Source organism: Grammomys surdaster, unplaced genomic scaffold (assembly GCF_004785775.1).
Source record: "Grammomys surdaster isolate TR1022 unplaced genomic scaffold, NIH_TR_1.0 125704, whole genome shotgun sequence".
Classification (NCBI taxonomy): domain Eukaryota; kingdom Metazoa; phylum Chordata; class Mammalia; order Rodentia; family Muridae; genus Grammomys; species Grammomys surdaster.
The window spans coordinates 2,036,358-2,059,653 of record NW_021620539.1 but is presented as its reverse complement, the minus strand read 5'-3'; the positions used below and the strand labels follow the sequence as shown (position 1 = coordinate 2,059,653).

The 23,296-nt window shown below is 42.3% G+C and overlaps 1 protein-coding gene across 1 annotated transcript; it reads right to left on the bottom strand.

The window, feature by feature from the left end:
- Positions 1-1,371: 1,371 nt before the first annotated feature.
- Positions 1,372-8,218, bottom strand: Ndufb4 (NADH:ubiquinone oxidoreductase subunit B4). The gene is made up of 3 exons (XM_028788171.1): positions 8,002-8,218; positions 2,826-2,972; positions 1,372-1,493 (listed from the first exon to the last, which is right to left on the bottom strand). Exons 1-3 carry the CDS (start codon positions 8,179-8,181, stop codon positions 1,431-1,433), a joined length of 390 nt encoding a protein of 129 aa, XP_028644004.1. The 5' UTR covers positions 8,182-8,218; the 3' UTR covers positions 1,372-1,430.
- Positions 8,219-23,296: the final 15,078 nt, after the last annotated feature.

Below are 23,296 nucleotides of genomic sequence, written 5' to 3'. Positions count from 1 at the left end.
ATCTCCATTTAAAGTGATGGCCAATAAAGGGACATCTAGACAGCATGACTGAGAGGACCACAGCTACAGCCCCACAGCCCCCTGTAGTAGTGAGGACCATGCTTGCGTCACTTCCTCTCCTAAGCTGTTTGGTAGATTTATGCTATTTAATGTGTGCAGGTTAAAGGTCTGCACGGTGCTGATAAAGAAATGATACACTTCTTGTGCCAGCACATCCTCAGTCCCACTGCTGCTAATACTTGGCTTAGCATCAGACTACCCTTGCTTTCTGCCCTAATACCTTCCTCCACCGTGTATGATGATCATTCTGAGGCCCCTGGAATGTAGACAGGTATTGCCCGGGGAACTCTTGATCACTGGAGATAGGATATTTGCTTTTTCCCATGGTCTTCAGAATGCTATGGGAGCCTCTATTCCTCCTTGCATTTCCCTCTTCCCAGGCCCGCCTTTCAGGCTTTGCTGTCTGTGGTAATAGAGGCTAATGCTGGGAACAGATGAGAGATTAGTTGCGTATGTTTTCAAAGCTAAGACCAAACACATGTGTAAATCAGTCCAGAGGGCATGCTGTTCCCAGAGCTCAATTTTACTGTCGTTGTAGATGAAACTGTGACCAGTTCCAAACTGAACCACAAGAAGAATGGCAGTTGTTTTTATTGGTTAATACTATTTCATTTTTATCCTCCCAGCTTTATGAGGTGAAAGGCATTGCTATCTCCATGCTATAAAAAGAAAATGGAGACCAGAATTCTAGCTGCTAAATCCCAGCTAGCTTTTACTGCAGGCCAGATTTCCAGCCTATGCCCTTAGCTGTTATCCTCCTGTTCCTCAGCATGAGCTCTCGATCCTCACTTTCTTACTCCAGAGGTGGCAGGGTCAGACAAACCCAGCAGGCCTTGCTCTTTCATGTTCCAGATTGGCCTGTCAGCCTCGGGGACTTCAGAGACCAAATTGAATGTTGGCTCCCTGAACTTCTCAAAGACAGCCACCTCCTTATCAGCACTTCCCTTTCCCAAGCATCTGTAATGTGCTTCACAGCGCTGTCACCTTCTGCTGTGCTTACAGAGGAGGCTGGAGACATGCATGGATTCACTCGGCCGCTCAGTGCTCTGAGCTGTGCTTTCTGACTCTCTGACCACTGTACGCTCAGCACGGACCCCAGCTGGCCACGGTTAATACTCAGTTGCTGACTAATAGATTAAGTGAATAAATAAATAAATGTGTCTCCATTGGTCTGGGTTCTTAAGGAGATTCTGTAATATTCAGCAAACTTCGGCCATCATTCTTACACAGATTCCCAGCACAAGCCACCTCTGCTTCTGTTTTTTAAGGTATCAACATGCTTTGACAATAAATCCAAGAATAAAGAAACTGTTCAGTGATTAATTAACAGGAGATTTATTCATGCAAGAATAGAGTCATCCTTGCCAAACTTAGTAGGAGATGTTAAATTTTCTGTCCAATTTTCCTTCCTGGATAAGTCTTTCCTTTCTGTCCTGTATAGATTAAAACAAAAACAAACAAAATATTAAAAAGCAAGTCATTCTTACAAGGACATGGCATAACGGCAAATCAGGAATAAAAACTTAATTGTAAGCCCATCCCCTAAAGCCCAAGGACTCTGAGGAAGTAATAAGAAGCTAAAGTAAGGACAGTAAGAACATACACCATTTAAATGTACCTTAGCTATTCTTTAGTGATCAGAAAGGAACATCCCCATTCTTAAGCAGATATCATTTCTGTTTTGTTCTGAGGCAGAATCCCACCCTACAGCCTAGGCTAGCCTGGGACTCAGTCATTAATAGAGTTGCCCTCAAACTCATGGTGATCCTTGAGTCTCAGCCTTCCCAGGGCTAGGACCATGAGGTACCATGCCTAGCTTCAAAAGCAGACAGCAAAAGACAATGCAAACAACTTCTGGAAATACATTCTGATCTACCAATCAAAAGATAAGAGCTCTCACGGAGGAGGTGGCTGGCCTCCAGTCTACATGGCTGCACAAGCCCTGGACTGTGCCAGGAACTGAGAACAGGAATGGAGTAGCCTTCTCTGTGACTATGCTGCCAGGCCTCTGAAGACAGCAACTGGCATGCTACCTCTGCTTCCACTGTTGGGGTTTAGTGTGTTTGAAGAGTAACTTCAAACACACAGAGCTCAGCAACAGAGTGCATGCTACGTGAGCCATATGTTCGGCTAACACTCATCCGATGCACACAATGTCTAACAAATGCACCAGCTAACGGACTTCTCCAGGGTATCTGAAGGTCAGTCACAAATCAAGTTTAGCTTTAAGCCAGACAGGGTCATCAATGCTGCAATCCCAGTGCTCAGGAGGCTTACAATTTAAAACTGGCCTGGATGACATAGGGAGTTCTCAATCCTGTCTTAGTAAAATCAAGTTTCTATACATCCTCCAATGAGAAAATTAACTTTTAAAACGTTGTCATGGGATTTACTTGCTTAATAGTCACATTATAATTTTCTTATATTATCTGGGAAAAAAAAAAAACAGGAAGATTTTCATGAACTGAATTCTACTCTCCTAAATTTAAACTGACCTTTCTATTACTTTTTTCAAACTGCAAAGCAGCTATTAAATTAAACCTGAAAGACTCATAGGCCACATGCCTTTTATTGTTTCTTTTTTAAACAAAGTATCAAATCAAAGGAAAACTCCAACTCTTCCCAGAAAGGAATAAAGATACAAGACAGAAAGGGAAAGGACTGTTCTGGTAGGTGGGGCACTGGGAGTGGTCACCACAAGGAACTGCTGGGGGCACCTAAGAGGGGCCTCTCAAACCAGCTAAACATCTAGCCCTAATACGTACCCTGTCCGTTTTGAAAACATAATACCAGAAGATGAGGGGCCCAAACCCTGCCAGGGCTCCTAAAAGTGAGTTCTTGGGAGTGGGTCTGAAATTAGGATATATATTTGCTGATCTTGCATAGGTCCAACGAATCAAGGCAGGATCCTCCTGAAAGGAATAAAACAAAGACTTGTCAACCCTAAGGAGGACATGGTGAGGAAGAAATTCATCGGGGCTGTTGTGAGGGAACACACCAACCTTGAACTCTGGCTTTCAGATCTCTCCCTCCCAAGTCTGGAATCCAAGCACTGTGCCATGACTCTCATCTGACTGGTTTCTACTAGTCAAGAACCTTATTTTCTCCCCCACCTGCCTTTTTTCCTTTTCTTGTGTGGTTTTGGTTTTTATTAAGCACAGTCTTGCTCTTTAGCCCTGGCTAACCTATAGCCCAACCTAACCTCAAACTCCTGACAATCCTCCTGTGTTTCAGCGTCCCAAGGCTGGGATCATAGGTGTGCACTACCTATGATCAAAAACAACTTTCTGATGATCTTGCCCAAATCCTGCATGATTTAAGGATTCTCCTATGCCCCTCTAGCTTTCTGTTTACAATGTAAGATCTAACTTTAAACTGGCAGAGAGGCCACCTCTCCGCCTTCATCTTCATGTGTCCCTCAGACTTATCCTCCTTATCTCTCAGATGTGGCCAGCAGAAGCACACCACAGCCCTGATGAAGAGAGACCGAAGATGCTCTATCAAGCTTCCTATTTTGCTTCTAGGACCCTTTCTAATTCTGTCACAATCAGCCTTCCCTGCTAAGTCAGATGCAGGAAGATGAAAGCAGGCCTACTCTAACTCTGAATTATATGTTTTGCTTTCTTTTGGTGCAGAAGATCAAACCAAGGGCATTGTGGAAGCAAGGCAAGAGCCCTAACACTGAACTATACCTCTCACCATGAACTGTAAGTTTCTAAACTAACTTGGCAGATGTCTGAAAAACAAACTATTACCTTCCACACCATTAAAAGTCTTGCAAAAAGAAAAAAAAAAGTCAAAAGGTCAAAATTGTCAAAAAAAATAATCAGCTTATCTTGGCTAAGAAAAAAAAATTAATATATTTATACTAAAATAATCTCCTAAGAATAGCAAATCTACCCCAAACACATAATTAAACTTAATTAGCTAAATCCCCAAGTGATTTTTACAAAATTATTCTCTCCAATTAACTGGCAGATTAAAATAAGCAAATAAAATCAGCTTTAGTCTTCAGTATGCAGCATGAGCATCTAAGGTCTTAACCATCGCCAAGCAGCCATGATTGGCAAGACTGAAATAACTCCGGCATTTACATTTCAAACTAAACTGAATTACGGCAATTTGACCCTGAGGTGGCCAGCTATCGCTCTAAGGTAAGAAACCCTAAGTGGAGATGCCTCCAGCCTTTCAATCAGGTTGAAATTCCTCAACTGTGTGTGTGATCAGCTCACTACCAGTCCGAGAAGTCTAAAACTAACCTTCTTCTGCTCTAGAAATGAATAGTACTAGCACCTCACATTAGGGCGGAAGGGTTCCATTATAATAAACAGAACCAGTAGAGCAAGGCCAGAAGATGAAACACATCTGCTGTTCTGCTAAAGAACGCATCTGAATGCCACACAATGAGACTTCTCAATTCACCTGTCACCCACTGCTCTGCACCTGAATAGCTTCCAGATCAGTCTTTTGGAAGTAGACATTTCATTTCACAAAATACCAGTAATTTCATGATCAAAACCAGGGGAAAGAGGCTGAAGAGATGGCTCACTGGTTAAGGGTGGTTAGTTGTTGCTCTTGAAGAGGACCTGGGTTCAGTTCCCAGAGCCCATACAGTAGCTCACAACCATCCCTAAGTCTAGTTCCAAACCATCCAACGTCTACTTCTGGCCTCTTCTGGCATCAGGCACATACGTGGTACACAGACAGAAATGCAGACAAAAGATTCATACAAATGAATTAAGCAAAGGTGTGTGGGGGGGCAGTTTTCCACGCCACCAGTGTCCTGTGAAAATGCCAGCAGCCTCTGCTTGGTGAAGCCCTCATACTTTCTTCTGTACTTCTCGAGTCCACCTCTGCTTGGTTTCCTTCCTCTCTGCCCAGTCTCTCTTCATCTCTTCAGTTCTTTTCCTTCCGTTGTTTTTCAGTCTTTTAACATTGGGCCTTAAGCTTTTGCTGAGCTCTCTTACACACAGTCACTCCATGGAAGAGGTCATCCGGTCACATGACTTTAAGTCCTTATAGGCATGGCTACCAATAGCCCACCTCTAGCCCTAGACCTCCATGTTAAACTCAACATCTACCCAGGCATCCCAAAAGTACCGTAAACTGATCTGGTCTGTCACTATTCCTCTCAACCCACCACCATGTATTCCTGTCCCATTCTTCTGGTAAAAGGCCCTCTGCTGACCTTGGAGCCATACTTCACTTGTCTCAGACACTGCATCCACCTGATAGTGTGCCTGGCTGGATCTGCTTTTAATATCGCCCATCCTGTACCCGCCACATCTTACCACCTCCACAACTACTGTCACAGCACCCATTAACCACGAGATTTAACTGCTGTAAAAGCCTTCTAGCTCATTTCTCTCTGCCCTCACTCCCTCACAGACAATTCTGGAGGAAACAAACTGAGAGATTTTGTTAAGATGTAAGTCTCCGTTACGTGACTCCCTCCTCGGCAGAGATCTTTACAATGTTATACAAGGTCTGGTGTGATCAAGTCCCAGGCACCTCTTTAACCTTGCTTTCTCGCTGTGCCCCCACCAACCCCACCCACCCATTCACTATTTTATCCATAACGATCTCATCAAAAACAAAAGTTCATCATCAAAATACACTGTGTGCAATTCTCATCAATGCATCTAAAATAAAATAATAAATTAATAAAGATGTTATATTTTAAAAGGCATCATGTTAAAAGGACATAAAATAAAACTTGGCTGGGCCTCCAGAGGGCTAGGACTGCTACCATATTCTGAATTAGCTCTCTGGTATATATACTAGAGCTGCCAAGTTCATCCCTGCCCTTGTAATTACAGTCTCTTCTAATGGGCACGCTCTTGTCCTCCCTCAAGCTAACTCTTTTGGTTCACTTCTTTCAGCTCTTTACTTAAATGCCATGCTCCAAGAATGGGGTGTGGCTCAGTGATAGAGCGCTTCCCTACTATGTAAGACCATGGATTTGATCCCAAACACGACAAAACAAAGACACCCAAACAAGACACCCAAAGCCACGTTCCAACAGGTGCTTCCTTCCCCGTTGCACGATGGCTGATCCTACCCTTGCTTTCTGTGTCATTCACCACCGTCTCACACACCAAGTGATTTAGACCTCTAATGTACCTAGTATTTGTCATCCCCATTACTAAGTCAGCTAGCTCGACAGGAAAGGGACTTCTAGCTGGCTTTGTACTTACCTCAGCATCTTAGTCTCATAATAGGTCCTGAGCAGTTATTTTTGACCAAACTAGTTATCCCTCAAGACTAGACAAAGGGATGCGCATGTTTTGGCTGGTAAATGATTAATGGAACAGCTAAAGAGACAGGTATCTTTATCTCTATTAGAGATGAGAAATGAAAACTGCCCTGGGTTACAGAGACTAAAAAACAGACAATTGGAGGTTCAAACTTCACACTTGACTGGGGCCTTATTCTAGTTACTTTAAAAAAATTAAACAAATGGGCCCAGTGTAGTGGTCCATGCCTTTAATGTGAGCAGTCACAAAGCAGAGACAGGTGGATCTCTGTGAGTTCAAGGCCAGCCCATTCTACATATTAATTTACAGGACAGCCAGGGCTGTATAAAGAGACCCTGTCTGAAAAATAAATTACTTACTTACTTTCTAATAATACCATACTATCTAGCACACCAAGAGCAACTATGTGTATGTATACAGTAGGTGTATCTCTTTCACCCTGTAACAAAGGCTGGGTTGAGGATAGTATATCTGGGCAGAAGATAATATAAGTCACATAGACTAAGGTATGTGACCTGTTTCTGGGTGTAACTGTCCATGCAGTCTCATCTAGAAAGCCAAGAGAGTAACACAGTTTACTTCTGTGAATGGTTGTGACATAAATTTTTTTTTTAAAGTTTTTCAGGCCAGGGATGGGTTTCAAGTGACAGAAACCCCAGTACTGTGAGGCTGAGCCTTGGAGATCTGGGGCACCTGGAGACTAGTACTGTATCTGGCCACTTTCCTTTGGTGGTTCTCATAACTCAAAAACTATAGAGAATATGTATGCAATTATTGGGAAAAATCTTCATTTAAAAAATCCCGGCCGGGCAGTGGTGGCGCACGCCTTTAATCCCAGCACTTGGGAGGCAGAGGCAGGCGGATTTCTGAGTTCGAGGTCAGCCTGGTCTACAGAGTGAGTTCCATGACAGCCAGGGCTACACAGAGAAACCCTGTCTCGAAAAATCAAAAAGAAAACAAAATCTCCTTTGAAATATTTAGACAGCTTTTACAGAGGAAACTGTCTAAAAGCGCACTTGTTAAAATATCACTTTACTGACATATGTTACATAGTGATGCTACATACTTTCTTGTCTGATTTCACAATTCTATGATGAACACACACCATTTTCCAGGAGAACATAAAAAAACCCTTTGGTTTGCCCAGGGATCATAGTTTGTTAGTATATGAGGCCATGAAGTCTGATTCCAAAGCCGAATGCATCAAGCTTCAAGCTCTGTAACCCACTTAATTTGAACAACCCTTATTCTCAAGAGAAAGAAGTGTCCTTGAGAGTTATGAGCTGACAGGGACAAAACAGCTTTTCATGCTGTACACTTGGGAGTACTGGGCCCGAACACGCCCTTTTCAAGGAAGATATTGTGCTAGTCACGTGTAATCTGCCTCAAAAGATATGAAGGAACATATCATGGTCATGTTTCAAACAAGAAAGATGAGACTACGCAGAGTTTAACAACTTTCTCCAGATCAGGGGGGAGGCAGTCAAGCCAGGACGCCAGGTTAGCTGGGTCTGCAGCCGGAGCCCAATCCCTTTGACCACTGGGCCTGAGGCCGAAGTTGAAGGGCCACGGGCTGTGCGGCTAGGCGCCGGTGTCCAGCACACGGATCGGAACCGGGCGGCCCCGCGTGTGCCCACGGGAGATGCGGCTGCCCCGGCCCACAGTCCCGCCCGGCCCCACTCACGATGTGCGATTGGCGTTTGGGGTCGTTGTACTGAAGCAGATACTCCCGTTTAAGCCGGGCCCTTATGCTCAAGCGCTCGACCTGCGCCTTTCGGGTCTCCGGAGACACGTCATACTCGGCAGGGTCGAGGGTACTGGGGAGAGTGGCCAAGCGAGCAGGCTTATACTTGGACCCCGACATCTTGGTTCCCGGCGCACATCTGCGCCTGCGCGGATCTAAGAGCTGCCCTCTTTAGTTTGACCTTCAAGTTGAGGAAGTGCGCCTGCGCGCGCACAGAGCGCTCTGACAGGAAGGGGCGGGAAAGAGGTGAAGCTCGAGGCAGGGCGGAGCCTTTACCCAGCTTCCCTTCACGCCCCTCGGCAAGTGGATTCTGCGCGTGCGCACTGTTTCTCGTGGTGTTAAACGCCTTTCACCCTGTGCTTGCTTGCAGAACTGATTGCCTGAAGTTGAGCAGACTAGACGATACTGGGAAACTGCGTTGTCTGTGGCTCCTGAAGTCCTACAGTTCAGGGTGGGTTCTTCCAACCTGGGTGACCTTGTACAAGGTCATTAGTGTCTCCCAGATTTCCTTTTTCTTATCCTGGAGAGATGACCTTGATCCTGCACTTCTAGCAAAGTTGTTGGAGTTAAATGAGACAATGAAAACAGTGAAATTGCTTTTCAAACATTTCCCAGCTTCGCCCCACTCCAAACTAAAAAAGAGAATAAGCTTTTCTAAAGGTTACCACTTCAGAACCAGTCTACTGTTAATCCCAGAGATGGGAGAAGAAAGACCGCCAATTCAGATCATCGTATCCAGATTAATTAAAGCCAGGGTCTCCCTCCCCCCACCCCACCCCTGTGTACACGAGCTGCCTCCCCCTAAGGCAAGGTTCACTGGATGTGAGGAAGGCTTTTAGCTCAGGGGTAGGGGGTTTCTGAATGGGGTATTTGTGGCAAAATAGGTGGAGTTACAGGAGCAGAGCATAAGCATAATAAGTTAGTCTCCTGAAACAAAGACACAAAGGCAGCCATAGCAGCAGATAGTCATACAAGGTACCCGTGCCTTTTGCAAAATGAACATTGACTGTTTGAAACAAAATGCAATTGCCATTCCTGGAATGGGTAGGACAGAGCCATTTGTAGTTAAGGTTACAGGTGGGGCACAGCCCAACCTTTGATTGATTAACAGCTTTAATTAATGAACTTAGTTTGTTTTTACTATCAGATGACTTTTAAACCTAAGATGGAGGCAGACTGGTTCTTCAGCACCTACATATAAGCTTTTCTTTTGTAGACATAAGATACTGTTTAATAGGAGAGTGGTGTTACAGAGCAAGTGCTACCTGGCTGTAGTAGATGAGAAAATAGTGAGGAATGAAACTACTGAGTAAATATCTTAGTTAAAATGCAAACAAGACAAAACAAAACATCTCTCTTAAATCCTTAGTACTCCTCAGGTGCTGAAAATAAAAGACATCTTTACAGATAGGAAAGCAAGCTGCAGAATACTAGCACATCCTCACAAACCCAAGGCTTGGGAGGCTGAGGCAGGAGCTTTGAGCTCAAGGCCAGACTGGGGTACACCACAAACCTCTGTTTCAAGAGAATAAAAACAGAAAAGATGATTTGGAGAGTAAATGAAGGTAACATATGCTGCTCTCAGCATCTCTGCACCTGCCAACCCCCCCCATACCCCCTCCAATCCCCCACCTCTCCTTTACCCTGTCCCCCACCCCCTCCCCCACCCCATACACTACCACTAAAAGGAGAGAGCAACTTCAAGGCACACAACTCGGTCTTTAGGTTCCCATAAAACACTCCTCAGGAGGCAACAATAGAGACAAGAACTCCAACAAGAAAAGCTAGATCAAAACCGAGCTTCAGCTTGGCTCAAACTTCTGGGGGCATGTAGGTATGTGGGGGAAACGGTTGCTAGGCAGTGACAGGGCCGAGAAAGTGTTGGCACTGAAGTGATGAGCAACAGCACTGCTGTCAAATTTATTCAACACTTTAATACTGTTTTAAAATATTTATTAAGCACCTCTGCATGAAGCATACCTTACACCATCCAGTCTTAGTCAATCTTCTGGGCTCAGTAGAGAAATTACACAAGAAATGGAAGCTGGATCCTTGTTATTTTTTTCCCCAGTAGCTGACAATCATGCAGTGAACAAGCAGGATATTTGCAAAGTAGTTCCATGTCCAAATGGATATAAAGCCAAATCGACTCATGAGAAAGCCTGCTTCAATTATCACACTCATTTTAAAGGGGGGAATTGAGAAGTGGGGGAAAGGGAGAGAGAGGGGAGGAAGGAAGGAAGCTGTTCTCAAAGATGTTTTAAAATAAAAGAAAAAATAGACTAGTGTGAAAATTCAGGATGTAAAATCCTAAACACTACATAGATAACATTTTTAAATTCCTTTTAAGACACTGATATGAGAAGAGAGGAAGGTAAAAAAAATAAAGAAATGCAGGGAGTATGTGAGTATAAAGTTGGAAAGGGGTGTGTATGTGTGTGTGTATGTGTGTGTATGTGTGTGTGTATGTGTGTGTGTATGTGTGTGTATGTGTGTATATATATGTGTGTATGTGTGTGTATGTGTGTGTATGTGTGTGTGTATGTGTGTGTGTATATATGTATGTGTGTGTGTGTATTGTGAAAGAGGAGCTTTATTCAAGTGAAATATTTGGATGAGTTTAAGGGGTTATTCCTATACTTTTTAGTTATCATAAACATGACTCAAGATGACTGTTGAAGACATGGAATTTTGCTTTGTTTTACAAGGATATACAATTCACCAAGTGCTTACTGTGTATCATATATGATTCTGTTTATGTATTTCAATTCCTTAAATACTGATTATTCTCATTGGAATAATAATGGAATGCCTTTTCAGTTTCTCTCTTAGTATTGGTTGTACATGATAATGGCGTTCACTGGAGCATTTTCATCCATGTGTATGATGTATGCTCATCCACTGTTACTCTCTCTTGTGCCCCTTCTGCTCCCACTGATTTTTGTCCTCTTCCCAACTCTTCTGCCTTCTGCACTCATGTCCAGCAAGTTGAATCAGGGTTGCTTACAAGGGTATGGGTGAGGGTTTATTTAGAAAAGCATGGTCAACCAGTAGCTACATCATTGGAGAAACTGTCTTCCCCAGGCAGCCATTGGCTCGTCTGAGAAAAATGGAGCCTCATGAGTTGACCCCTTCCCCAGTAATAGTTGACCACCTATAAATCCCCAGGAAGAGATAGAGCCTGAAGAGTCTTCCTCCAATCCATGCTAGAATGCTGGAGGGCCCAACCTTGTACAAGCCTTGTGCTGGTAATCATAGCTGCTGCGAACTCGTGAGAGCAATTGCCACTTCATTCCCAGAAGACAGTGCTCCACAACGCTCCAGATCTTTCTCTGGCTCTTACATTCTTTCTACCCTCTCCTCTGAGATGCTTTCTGAACCTTTAAGGGAGTGATTTAGATGTCCCATTTAGTGATGAACATTTAACTAATTATCAGCAGTTTGATGAGTTACATGTCTCTGCCACTGGAGGTTGGAGTAGAGAAAGAAAGAGGAAAAGAAAAAAAGAAGAAAAAAGGGAAGAAAAGAGGAGGAGGAGAAGAAGGAGGAGGAAGGAGAAGAGGAGAAAGAGAAAGAGGAGAAGCTTCTCTAACCAAAGCTGAGGACAGCACTACTCTATCGGCATAAGCAAATATTGAATGGAGAAGGCACATTGACAAGCACAACAGGTCCATTTAGTAAAAAACAGTGGTGGCTTCCTCAGTAGGACATGTGACTCCCAAGTTATGACCTTTTGACTAGGTTTACAATACCACACCTCAAATCCATAACAGTCAATCTAGCAGTGTACCAGTGGGCGTATATTTCCAGGTAGGCCAGTATTGTAGCACATAAGGTCCATACATATCTGGGTAAGACTGTTGATACCTTTTATCCTCCAGGAGCCTGCGTAGCACCTTCCAGCACCGTGAAAAAGTGGCCAGCAAAAGGGAAGCTTCCAGCCCGGGTCCAGCTCAATTGTTCTATGTCCTACAACCAATGCATGTGCTTTGGGGGTCTTGCCATCTAGTTCTCATGAGCACCAAGAGCAAGAGCAATAGTCTGTGTTGTTTGGTGGTTCTCATGGGCCTCTGTGGCCACTTTGACCAAAAAAAAAAAAAAAAGTTATGGCAGTGGTTGGGTTTGGTTTTTGTTTTGTTTTGATTGGCTGGGTGTTTTTGAGACAGTGCCTTGCTGTAGGATTTACAGACAGAAAATGTGTGAATCATATTCTGTTTAATGAGTATTACAAAGTAGACGTACTCTCTTAATCATGGATAGATTGCATTTCTATAATAAGTAGTTCCATGTGAATTTTAAAAGGATACATCTGAATCTGTGTTTACTGATTTCAGGGCTAGACTGAGTTTGCTAATTGTGTTCTCCAACCCTCTCACGTCTGTATTCATTTTGATTTACTAGATCTATTTCCAATATGGACTTTTATTATAACCTCTCCATGCTATTATGACTTGTTAATTTTTCCTTGAGCAAAATTAACATACCCAGGGTGAACCAGAGGTGATGGAATATTTTAATGTGCATGTTTCTATAGATTGTTTTTGTCACAAGACAAAAGAAACTTGTGCACAATGGCTTTCTAGCTCTATCCATTTAGTGTGCTGTATACAAACCAACAGGAGCGGAGGAGATTTCTGCCGAAAATATACAGCACACTTCGAAGCACATCTGTCATGTAGACATATCCCAAAGCTTATGAATATTACATTCTGCATTCCTGTTTTTCACAGACAGTCTCTCTTCCTGGTGTTAGCATGTATCCGTTCTTATTACTAAAGTCACTTACATAAGCACATATTTGTGCTTGAAAGGAACACTGCCTTTCCTACACAACTGAAGATGACGTTTTCTTGCAAGTCGTAGATTTAACATACAATAAGGTTAATCCTCTTAGCTCAGGCTATGTCCTGCTTTCTTCTTTGAGATAAAGTACTGCCTAGCATCAACTTCTGTTTGGGGATAGTCTCCTAGCTGGTTTTTAACATACATCTACTCACCATCTCCCCTCACCCCCCGTTCTTTTCCATGCTTCATCCAGGGTGACCTTTTAAAATATACATGATCCTGTCGGCTCTAATTAAACCCTCACATGATTTACGGCTCTCAGAGCAGTCTGCTGTCTACTTCTTCACTACACTTAACTCCATTCTCCTCAGCACTGTCTGCTCCGACCTCACCAGCCTTTCTTCGGCTAATTCATTCCACAGGCCCTGTGGCCTATTTTTCTTTAACAGTTTGCCCTGATTCTTCACTCTGCCTCAAACCTTACATTCTATAACATACTTCTACCCTTCCTTCATAACTCAGTTCTGCAGTCCCGTAACCAACCAACAAGGTCAAGTCCCATTCTAACCTTTTATAGCATTGTAGACCAATCCTCCATAACTGTACATTTTTATACATTTTTGGTTATTTAGTTAATACACACACATACACATGTGCGTGTACACACACACACACACACACACACACTGCCCTCCATCAGAATGTAGGCTTTTTTGAGACTAGGACTATATCAGACATGGCTCATCCAACATCCCAACACCAGCACAGTGTGTGGTGCATCTCAACAGTGGTGAATGGATGAGGGACCACTGCCTTCCCTCGCCTCAAGGTGAGTGAGTGTATGAACCTAATGCTTCTGCATCCGCTTCCATTTCTGCCTCCACTCCTTCTCTTATATACTCCCTAACAATACTCCACTCCTCTCAGTACTGCTTTCTGGGCACAATCCAGACTCTAAGTCTACAGCAGCATCTGGGCAATGTAGACTTTTATGTGAATACAGAAGAGGAGACTCATCACAGAGCAAATGCCTCCACATTTCAAGGCTGGTGTCTTCTTGTTTTTTAATGTTGCCCAGTTTTAAAGAAAAAGATTTTTAAATGATTATTGTTTGATTTTATGTGTATGGGTGTCTGAATGTATGTCTGTGTATTGTGTGCATGCCTGGTGCTTATGGAGGTCAGAAGAGACCATTAGATTCCCTGGACCTGAGTTATAAGCAGTTATGAACTATTTGTAGGTACTGGGAATTGAACCTGGGTCCTCTGAAAGAACAACCAGTGTTCTTAACCTCTGAGCCATCTCTTCAGCTCTTGCCCTTGGTTCTGATTTCTACAGCACTAGGAACTATCTCATCTGACACCCACCCTGACCACCTCTGTTCCCATGTCTGCCCTGGGAGCATCTCCAACCAAGCAGCCTCCTCCTTCAGGTCCACATGGATTTCTCTCTAACACAAGATGCATTAAGGCTTCTCATATGCTCTGCTACAGGGCTGCATGCTAGGGACTGTGCCCATCATGAACCAAAACTTGTTCTTAAACACAGTGGGGGGAAGTAATAATAAATCATCTGCAATTCCAAGTAAGACAAGAGAAATAGGATGTGTACTTGGAAAAAAACAATGTCTCCATTAGGGTGTTTTATGAAAAATTTTCTAGGGTATTTAACCACTCAAGTGTACCATGATGGCCATTATATCTTAGTCAGCACAAATAGCAAAGAGGGCATAGGATGTTATTTATAGAGGGGAGAATATCATCAAGCAAAAGAAAAGAATGAGAAAAACACAATACTTAAGAGACGTTGCTTGGCCTTAGCTTTACTTCACTGTAACCCAGGTCAGTGTGGGTAGAGACAGGAAGATCACTGGGACTTCCTGGCTGCTAGCCTAGCTCAAGGTTCAGTGAGAGACTGTCTCAAATGAATAATAAGGTATAGAGTAATAGCACAGGACACTCAGCATATGTGTACAAACATGGACTGATGCAGGTACTTAGACTAATACACACACACACACACACACACACATGCTCGCATGCACACATGAATATGCTACTGGATTTCAGATTTTAAACACCAGCATTTCTATTTCAGGGTCAGCCAGAAAGAAACCACTCTCCCCAGCAGGGTGCTGGATGGATACTGTGGCTGAGTATGGTGTAGCTGAACTTGTTTAGTAGTCTTAGGAAGCAGTTCTCTGGCCAAGTAAGTTCAAGGGTTCTCCTAGGATAACCGGCTTTCTAAATGTATCACACTCGAAGGGCTATCATGTACACAGTGTTTGCCTTTGTTAACAAGAGTAAAGGAGGGTTGGATGTAGTGGTAATTTCCTGTAATCCAGTATGTGGTAGAGGCCAAAGAATCAAGAGCTCATGGCCATCCTCTGTAGTAAGTACAAGACCAACCTGGGCTAAATGATGTCCTTCCTCAGAAACCAAAACCCAGGCCAGGCAGTGTATAAAGGCACTTGCCACCAAGGCTGATGACCTGATTTTGAATCCTGTAGCTCACATGGAGAAAAAGTGCACCATGTATACTCCATAAAGAAATAAATGTAAACTCCCTCAAATTAATTAATTAATTATATATTATTATCATAATGACTAAGGAGAAAGCCAATTAAAAATATTAATATATGTTACTAATGTGTATGTGTATATATAGTGTGTATATATGAAATGTATATAATATATATTGAATAATGGCCCCCACAGACTCATATTTGAATACTTATTTGAGAGTGGCATTAGGAGGTATGGCCTTGTTGGAGGAAGTGTGTCACTAAGAGTGAGCTTTGGGCTTCCAAATGTCTAAGCCAGGCCCACTAGCTTCCTCTTCTTGATGCTCACTGATCCAGATGTAGAACTGGCAGCTCCTCTCCAGCACCGTGTCTACCTGAATGCTGCGTGCTTCCCACCATAATGATCATGGACTAAACCTCTGAAACTGTAAGCCAGCCCCAATTAAATGGTTTTCTTTATAAGAGTCACCGTGGTCATGGTGTCTGTTCACAGCAATACAACACTAAGACTGCATGTTCATTTAAGCTCTTGAGGTGCATCTGGTAGAGTGGCTAGAGAGCTATTGTTTGCTCTCCAGTGTGTGCTTGGGTTTCAGGCCAACAGACCTCAGTGTTTCCTTCCACCTGATTAAGCAGAAAGGTGGAGAGCCAATGACAAGTTTGTCTCCTGTGTCTGTGGCGGAGGGTGTCAACTGTTGGTCTTATCTATTTATTCAGGTTTCCTACCAACCAGACGATGCCCAAATTCCCTGCGTGAACTGTAAATATCTGTAACTTCTTTTATTTCTGCATATGTCTTTATTATTCAAATCTAACAAGAATTAAAAAGTAAAATGAAGCCATGTGGGTTTATTTTAAAGATATTGTTAATATTTTATTGTTAATTACTTTATTCCTAAAGTAATGCATTTCATTATAGGAAAATTTTTTTAAACAAAATGAAAAATTAAATGATTTTAAACCCATTTTATTTTTGTCTTATAGACAATCATAATTTTCTCTTCTAATGTTATTTTTTGAAAAACACATTTAAAACAATTTTTAAAATGTTTTTTAAAATGGTGTTTTAAAAGATGTTTTAAAAAAATTACAACCATGATTGGGGGACTTCTCCATGCTAAAATGGTTTTCTCACATGTCCGAAGCCCTGGGAAACAGCAAACTAACAAGTAGATAAAATATAATAAGTGTGTTTAAATATATATATGAAAATACATTTATGAAAATAATTATAATTTATTTAACCAACTCCTCTACTTGTCCTTACAGTTTATTTTTTCAAAAACAGAAGAATACAGATACGCTTTTAAAAGCACTACTTTTCTAAACACTTTCCGTGTGCTTCTCAGCAGCAGTGTCTACCTCATCCTTCGGGGCTACCCACCAACACAAGGCTTCGGTTGAGCAGGCTGCAAGTCCTCCCTTGGTCTGTGAGTTCTCCTCATCTGTCCACCCTGCTCACAGAAGTATGCTCTTAATCTCTCTTGGTTTAGGATTGACCTAAGCAAGGCTTGTGTCCAGGGAACCCAGTCAATGGGAGGCAATCTATAAAGAATGTCTTCTTGGATTGGCAAGCTGCTATGGGCAACCCTCTGACCTGGTATGAAGGCTGTGGAATGTACCAGAACTTGGGGACAAACATGTAGAGTTTGAAATACTGTCATTTTTCTCAACACTCCCCCACCCCCTACAGTTTAAAATCATTGCCAGCCAACTAATGATGAGACTATCTAGCAGCCTCTGTCTCCTCATCTATGGACAGAGCTATGGAGAGAAAAATGAGATTATGCTTGCAAAGTCCCTACTGTGGGCTATGAAGACACAGCAGGACATCCATGCCTTCTCGTGGGGCAGAGCGATATTAAAAGGATTGCTATTTCTTCTGTTTCAAAACTCAATTCCTAACTAACTTTCTCCATTAACACTTAAAACCCAACCACAAACTCTTATATCTAAATGGGGGCTTTTAAAGATTGATTTGTAACTTAGCATTTATATAAAGTGATGGGTTTCATTGTAGCATTTTATAAGTGAGTACACTTCCCTCACTGCAAATGACAGGCTTTGGCATCCATGTGGTGGGTAAACTGAGTCAGGCAGCTGTTGGGGGTCAATGCTTAGAGTTACTAATGGGAGTGGATCCAGATACCTACAGGGGCTGCTGCCAATGGCAGCCAGAGATTAGAGAAGTTATGCAGCAGACTTTTCTCTGAGGGACCAAAGATTAATTTACTGGGGTTGGCACTCCCTGTGGCCAGCAGGAAAACTATGAACTCTTTTAACTCTTTGGGGCCAGCAAGAAAGAGAAGGAAAGACAGAAAATTCACACACACACACACACACACACACACACACACACACACACCACTAAGTGGATGAAACAAAAGGCAGAGTCCAATAACTTCATACACACAAATATATATATACATGCATACAGACAGACAGACAGACAGACAGACAGACAGACAGACACATTCACACATAGAATGGTTACAGCAAAGCTCCAGTAAGCAGGCTGTAAACATTTCACACAGACACACACACAGACACAGACACACACACACACAATTGATGGCTGGAGCTCCAACACACACCCGGACAAGTTTTACGTATATACATATATACACATAGTTGATTGGTGGAAGGAACAACTGCCAACCCTCGCAAACACAAATCTTACACATATACATGTACACTGGTGGATGGAAGGAACAACGTTCCAAACCCCACTTGCACAAATCTTATACACATACATAGTTGATGGATCAAAGGACCAATATTCCATCCTTCCACACATTATCTTTCTTCCATAGCTTATATATCCCAGCAAATTCTTTCAAGCAGTATAAAATTACAATGTGATTATATTTTAGTTTTCTTCTAGTAAATGATTATGAAAAAAGTGTGTTCTCTAATACCTTTACAAGAAATAACCTTATATAATACAGGTAAGGAAAACAAATTATTCCCCCAAACCCACATACATTCGTAACTAAGCAACTTGTTATAGATTAACAAAGTGTGAGCAAGAAAAGTAGTTTTCTCAGCTATTTTCTCTTACTGGCAGGCAGCAATTTACTGTTACAAAGTAGGGAGTAATTATTTTATTATCTTTAAAAGTTATCTTGTAAGAATCTTAAAAGAATCACAAATCTAAACTTTTATATAAAAATCAGTCAGATCTATCTTACATTCCCAGAATGTGTATCTAGTCATCAGCAATTCTTAATAAATCATATCAGGAAGCTGAGGGCAGAAATGGGCATAAGAAATCAATCATCACCAGTCCAGTCTCAGTGGGAGTCACATCAGCTGGTACTGCTGTTGCTCTTGTTCCCTGACCATCAAAGGTCCCCAGCTTAACTATTAAAAGTGTGCCTTTTCAAACTTCAAATTGTTTCCTAAGATTTTCTACATCAGAGGTAGCAGTAAAAACATCTCAACCTAGCTTCACTAACAATTTTATTTTTCCAAATGTTTTCTAAAGGTGGTAGTCATTGCTGACAATCTGCATCTCTAAGTTCTTCTCTAGGGTGGTGACTGAATCACTAATCTGCTCCAGCAGTAATGCCTGAAAGAGGTCAAGCACTTTAATTGTGAATACTGTTCAGTGAGGGGATGGAAGACCTCTTAAAGTTTTCATATAACGAGGGCAACAAGCAGAACAGAACTCCATAACAGCATGAAGTCCTCAGGACACGTGGTCCTCAGGGCTGTGCCACACCAAGGCCCACCCATGTGGCTGTGGTAACCAATGGATCACATTTCATGAGTTCTAAAGCCATTTGTCATTCCTTGTGCATAACTTTCAGCACCTGACCCTGTCCCCTCTCTTCTGCTTTCATGTCACAGGAGTCCCCTTACCCTTCTTCACCCTCCTCCCTCACTCCCTCTCCCTATTTTCATGACCTATACACACTCGTTCACAAATTTAAATCTAAATTGTATATGTGATTGAGAACGTGTAGCATCTGTGTTTCTGAGTCTGGGTTATTTTGCTCAACACAATGATTTGCAGTTCTTAAAAATGTCACAATTTCACTTTTCTTTACAACTGAGCACAGTTCCATTGGTTATATGTTTCCCAACCATAGTGTCACTGCTTTCTTAAGACTTAAGTCATTCTTTATTTCTATATGCCTAGACAAGGAAGTTATCATTAGACATTCTTTCTAGTGGAAAACAGCATGAAAAGCAACCTCCAGCCATCCACACCTGCTCTGTGCAGGGCCTGGGCCCCCCTTCTGCAAGAGGTGAGGTAGAGGAGTATGCACACTCTCTTTGATTATTAGCTCATCCCATGGTCTCTTGATGTCACCCACGAGCTTTGTAATTTTTGGGCTGAAGAAAAAACCATTCTACAACAGTCTTCATTTTCTATCTTGCACGCTTTGAGCCTGGCTACCACTGTTTCTATGTGAATATTCTGTCCTTTACTCTTTCAAAAGCATGACGTCAAGGAGGACTCTTGGATTGTCAAGTGACTGTCTAGGTTAATGTCCAGCCTCTTCTGAACATCGAAGGAAAGGCTGGCATTCCATGCCAGTGCCCTTGTCTCCTCCCCAGGCTCCCCAACCGAGTTTGAGAACACACTTTCAGGGATGGCTTTTTTTTCTTTTTTCTTTTTTTTTTTTTTATATCGAAGATGTTAAAGGCAACAGTAAATGTATCTTCCTGGAAGCATTGCAAAAAATATCTGGCTAATTTCTATTATTTCTTGGTTGTGAAAAATTTCAAACATAATAAAAAATATAGGAAATGGTATAATGAACTCGTGACCCTCAACTTTTCCAGTTTTCCATATTTTGTCCCTCCCTTTTAAAACTCAGTCTCCACATATACATGTGCATATATTAGTGATATATTTCTCATCCGATATCCCTATCAAGCCTTGCCAGCATTTTGTTTTATTGGCTACTTTGGCCTGTACTGCTGACAGTTAAGAAGGTTCCTTTTGCGCATCACTGAATGCCATTATCACACATAACAAAAGCACCAGTGATCTCAGGAGCATTTTAAAAATAGGATTCTGGAAAAAGCAAGCTGAAAGGATGAGTAATAGAGAGGTTTGCGCTGTGGCGAGAGTTTCAGGAAGATGCTTTTGGCAAACGGGGCGCTTCGTTTTGACAAATGACATCACAGCCTGGTAGCACTTTCTCCCACACATCTGAAATTGGAATTACATTCTTAACCTCAAAATGTGTTCCCTAGATCAGATTAAGGCATCAGCATCTTCCCAGAAGATTAGAGAGGCCCAGAGTCCTTCCAGAAAGTCCTCCTTCTCATCTCCTCCCTCACCAGTCCATGAAACCGGTCTGTTTTATTTGTTTTTGTCAACATAAGAGTATTGGGCATGAAATCTGCACTCAGCACAATTCCAGGTGTACAAAGCATTACTTTTCACTATCTCAGATAGTTACACCATGCTACATCAGATGTCTAGAACTTACTCATTTCCCTTGCTAGGAATTCCCCATAAATCCATCCATTAGGCACTGGCAACCAAGGTTTTTCACACTTGGCTATTTAGATAGTCATGTAAATGGGACTACACAGTATGTCTTTCTATGGTTGGCTTATTCACTTATCATAATGTCTTCAAACATTCTCCTGTTGCTACACATTATACAATCTCCTTTCTGTTTCAAGTTCTGTCCTATCCCAACATGTGTATATAGTGCACATGTTATCCATTAGTCTGCTGAGGGACAGTTAATTTTTTTCATATCTTGGGAGTATCATCCCAGGATCGGGAAAGTGCTTGTGGATGAATACTCAGAAGTGGGATTATCAGGTCAAATGCAGTCCCATTTTTTAAATTTTCTTGAAGAAATGTCTATGGCTGTTTCCATAGCAGCTGTATCATTTTGCATTCCCACCAACAGTGTTCGAGGGCTCCAGCTTCCTGGGCATCCTCTCCAGTCTTTGGAGAACAGGTTGTTTGGTTGGGTTTTTGTTATAGTGTTTGGTTTTTGTTATTGTTGATTTAAGAACAGTCATCCTGAAAGGAGTGACATGATGTGTCATTGTGGTTTCAATTTGTATTCTCTAGTAATTAGTGATAATATGGAACTTTTATTTTTTGTTGTTGTTGGTTTTTTTGTTTGGTTTTGTTTGAAACAAAGTATCGCTATGTAGCTCTGCCTGTCCTGGAACTCACTCTATAGACCAGGCTGGCCTCAAATTCAGAGATCCACTTCCTCTGCCTCCCCAGTGCTAGGATTAAAGCCACCTCTATGTTGGCTACATTTGAACACTTTTAAATACACATATTGATCTTTTTTTTTTTTTTTTTGGAAAACTATCTGTTCAAGAGCTTAGTCTATTTTTTTAGTTAAGTTTTTCTTTTTGCTATTGGTTGTGTGTGTGTGATCTGTTCTTTTTCCTTAGCCCAGGCTGACCTGGTACTCACAGTGTAGCCCAGGCTTATGAGAATTCTCCTGCTTCAGACTCCTAAGTGCTGAATTTAGAGACATAATGTTACAGGATATTGGCTCATACTGTGAACCCTGAGACCGTGTTATTTCTAGTTGTGGTGTGGCTAAGCCTTAGCACATACCTTTAATCTGGCTGGCTGGAACAGAGAGATATGCCCTTAGTACATACCTGTAATCCTAAACAATGAAGGTAAAATTAGTTTGTAGAAGAAAGCATCCATGTTTGAAAATGATGTCTAACTGAGTGGCAGACAAAGTGACGAATCAGAGAAAGATTTGACAGAATAGGATACGCCCAACTCTTCAGAGAACATAGAGGAAAGAGGCAACTTGAGAGAGAGTGGTGCAGAGAAAGGAGAAAGCAGTTTTACCAGGAGAGTTTTACAGAAACAGGTTGAAGAGAGAACAAACTAGACAAAGGTGAAGATAGAATGAGCCAGAGAATGAGAAGGAGCCAGAAGATTAGAACAGATTGCCAGAGTTAGTTTGAGACCAAGCAGAGCAAAAAGTCAGAGGCTGAGTGAGAAGCCAGATTGAATTAGTCAGTTGGGAGACTCGACAGCTGAATTGACTAGGCAGTCACAGTTCGGAAAGAGCTAGAAAGGGTGAGCTTATTCAGTAGCAAGTCTTAGAGTCTGAAAACATTCTAGGCCTAGATAAGATTGTACAGAGGCTAGATGCTTCCAGGACTAGGACTAGGTTAGCAGACAGGGGCACTCAGCCTTGGAGATGACAATTACATCAGGAGGATAAAAGATACTTTTATAGCATAAGCCACCCCACCCAACTGTAGTTTCTCATTTTAAAGTCCTAGATTTCAAGTCAAGAAATCTTCTCTTCCACCCCTTCCTCCCTATTCCCTGTCTCTGCACTGTGCTTTTGATTGGTCCTTATTTGTTGGAAACAAGCACTTGACTAAAAAACAATCTGAGAGACTGAGAGTAAACCACGAGCCTGCATCAGAAGGTGGGACAAGGTCAAAGACGAGTAGTACATGGCACCCCGAGCACCACTACTGTCTCCAAAGTCACCCTAGAGCACACCTCAGAACGCTCTACCCAACATCCCCGAAAGCTGGGGAGTCACGCTTCAATCCGTCAGTGCTTCAGGGCCTCCAGGCTGACTCCAGCAGTCCTGCCTGTGATGGGTATGGGCTGAGCACAAGCAGCCTGCATTGAGGGGTAAATTCCAAGGAAATATGGGTGGGACGTGGCTGACCACAGCCACTGCTTTCCCTTTCTCCCACATGGGGCCAGGCTGAGAAATAATCTCTCATTGCAATCCAGACTGTGATACTCTCCTAGTCAGTGATAAAGATCTGTGGATGATGCTCAGGCTAGCCTTGCATATTTAGTTGATTAGGTGACTGTCACGTCACCTGCCTGTTCCTACACACCTTGACACACCTTCTGAAAGTGGCCAATATTTAGAATAGATTTTAAATAACTAATTGAGAATGATTCCTGTGGTATGTATGTATATACTGTGC

Bases quoted from the DNA above. Each gene is read 5' to 3' on its own strand.
- Ndufb4 (XM_028788171.1), bottom strand. From the start codon at position 8,181: ATGTCGGGGTCCAAGTATAAGCCTGCTCGCTTGGCCACTCTCCCCAGT. The intron at 2,973-8,001 runs GTGAGTGGGGCC...TATTCCTTTCAG, and splicing joins CCAAACGCCAATCGCACATC to GAGGATCCTGCCTTGATTCG. The intron at 1,494-2,825 runs GTACGTATTAGG...TAATCTATACAG, and splicing joins ATGTTTTCAAAACGGACAGG to GACAGAAAGGAAAGACTTAT.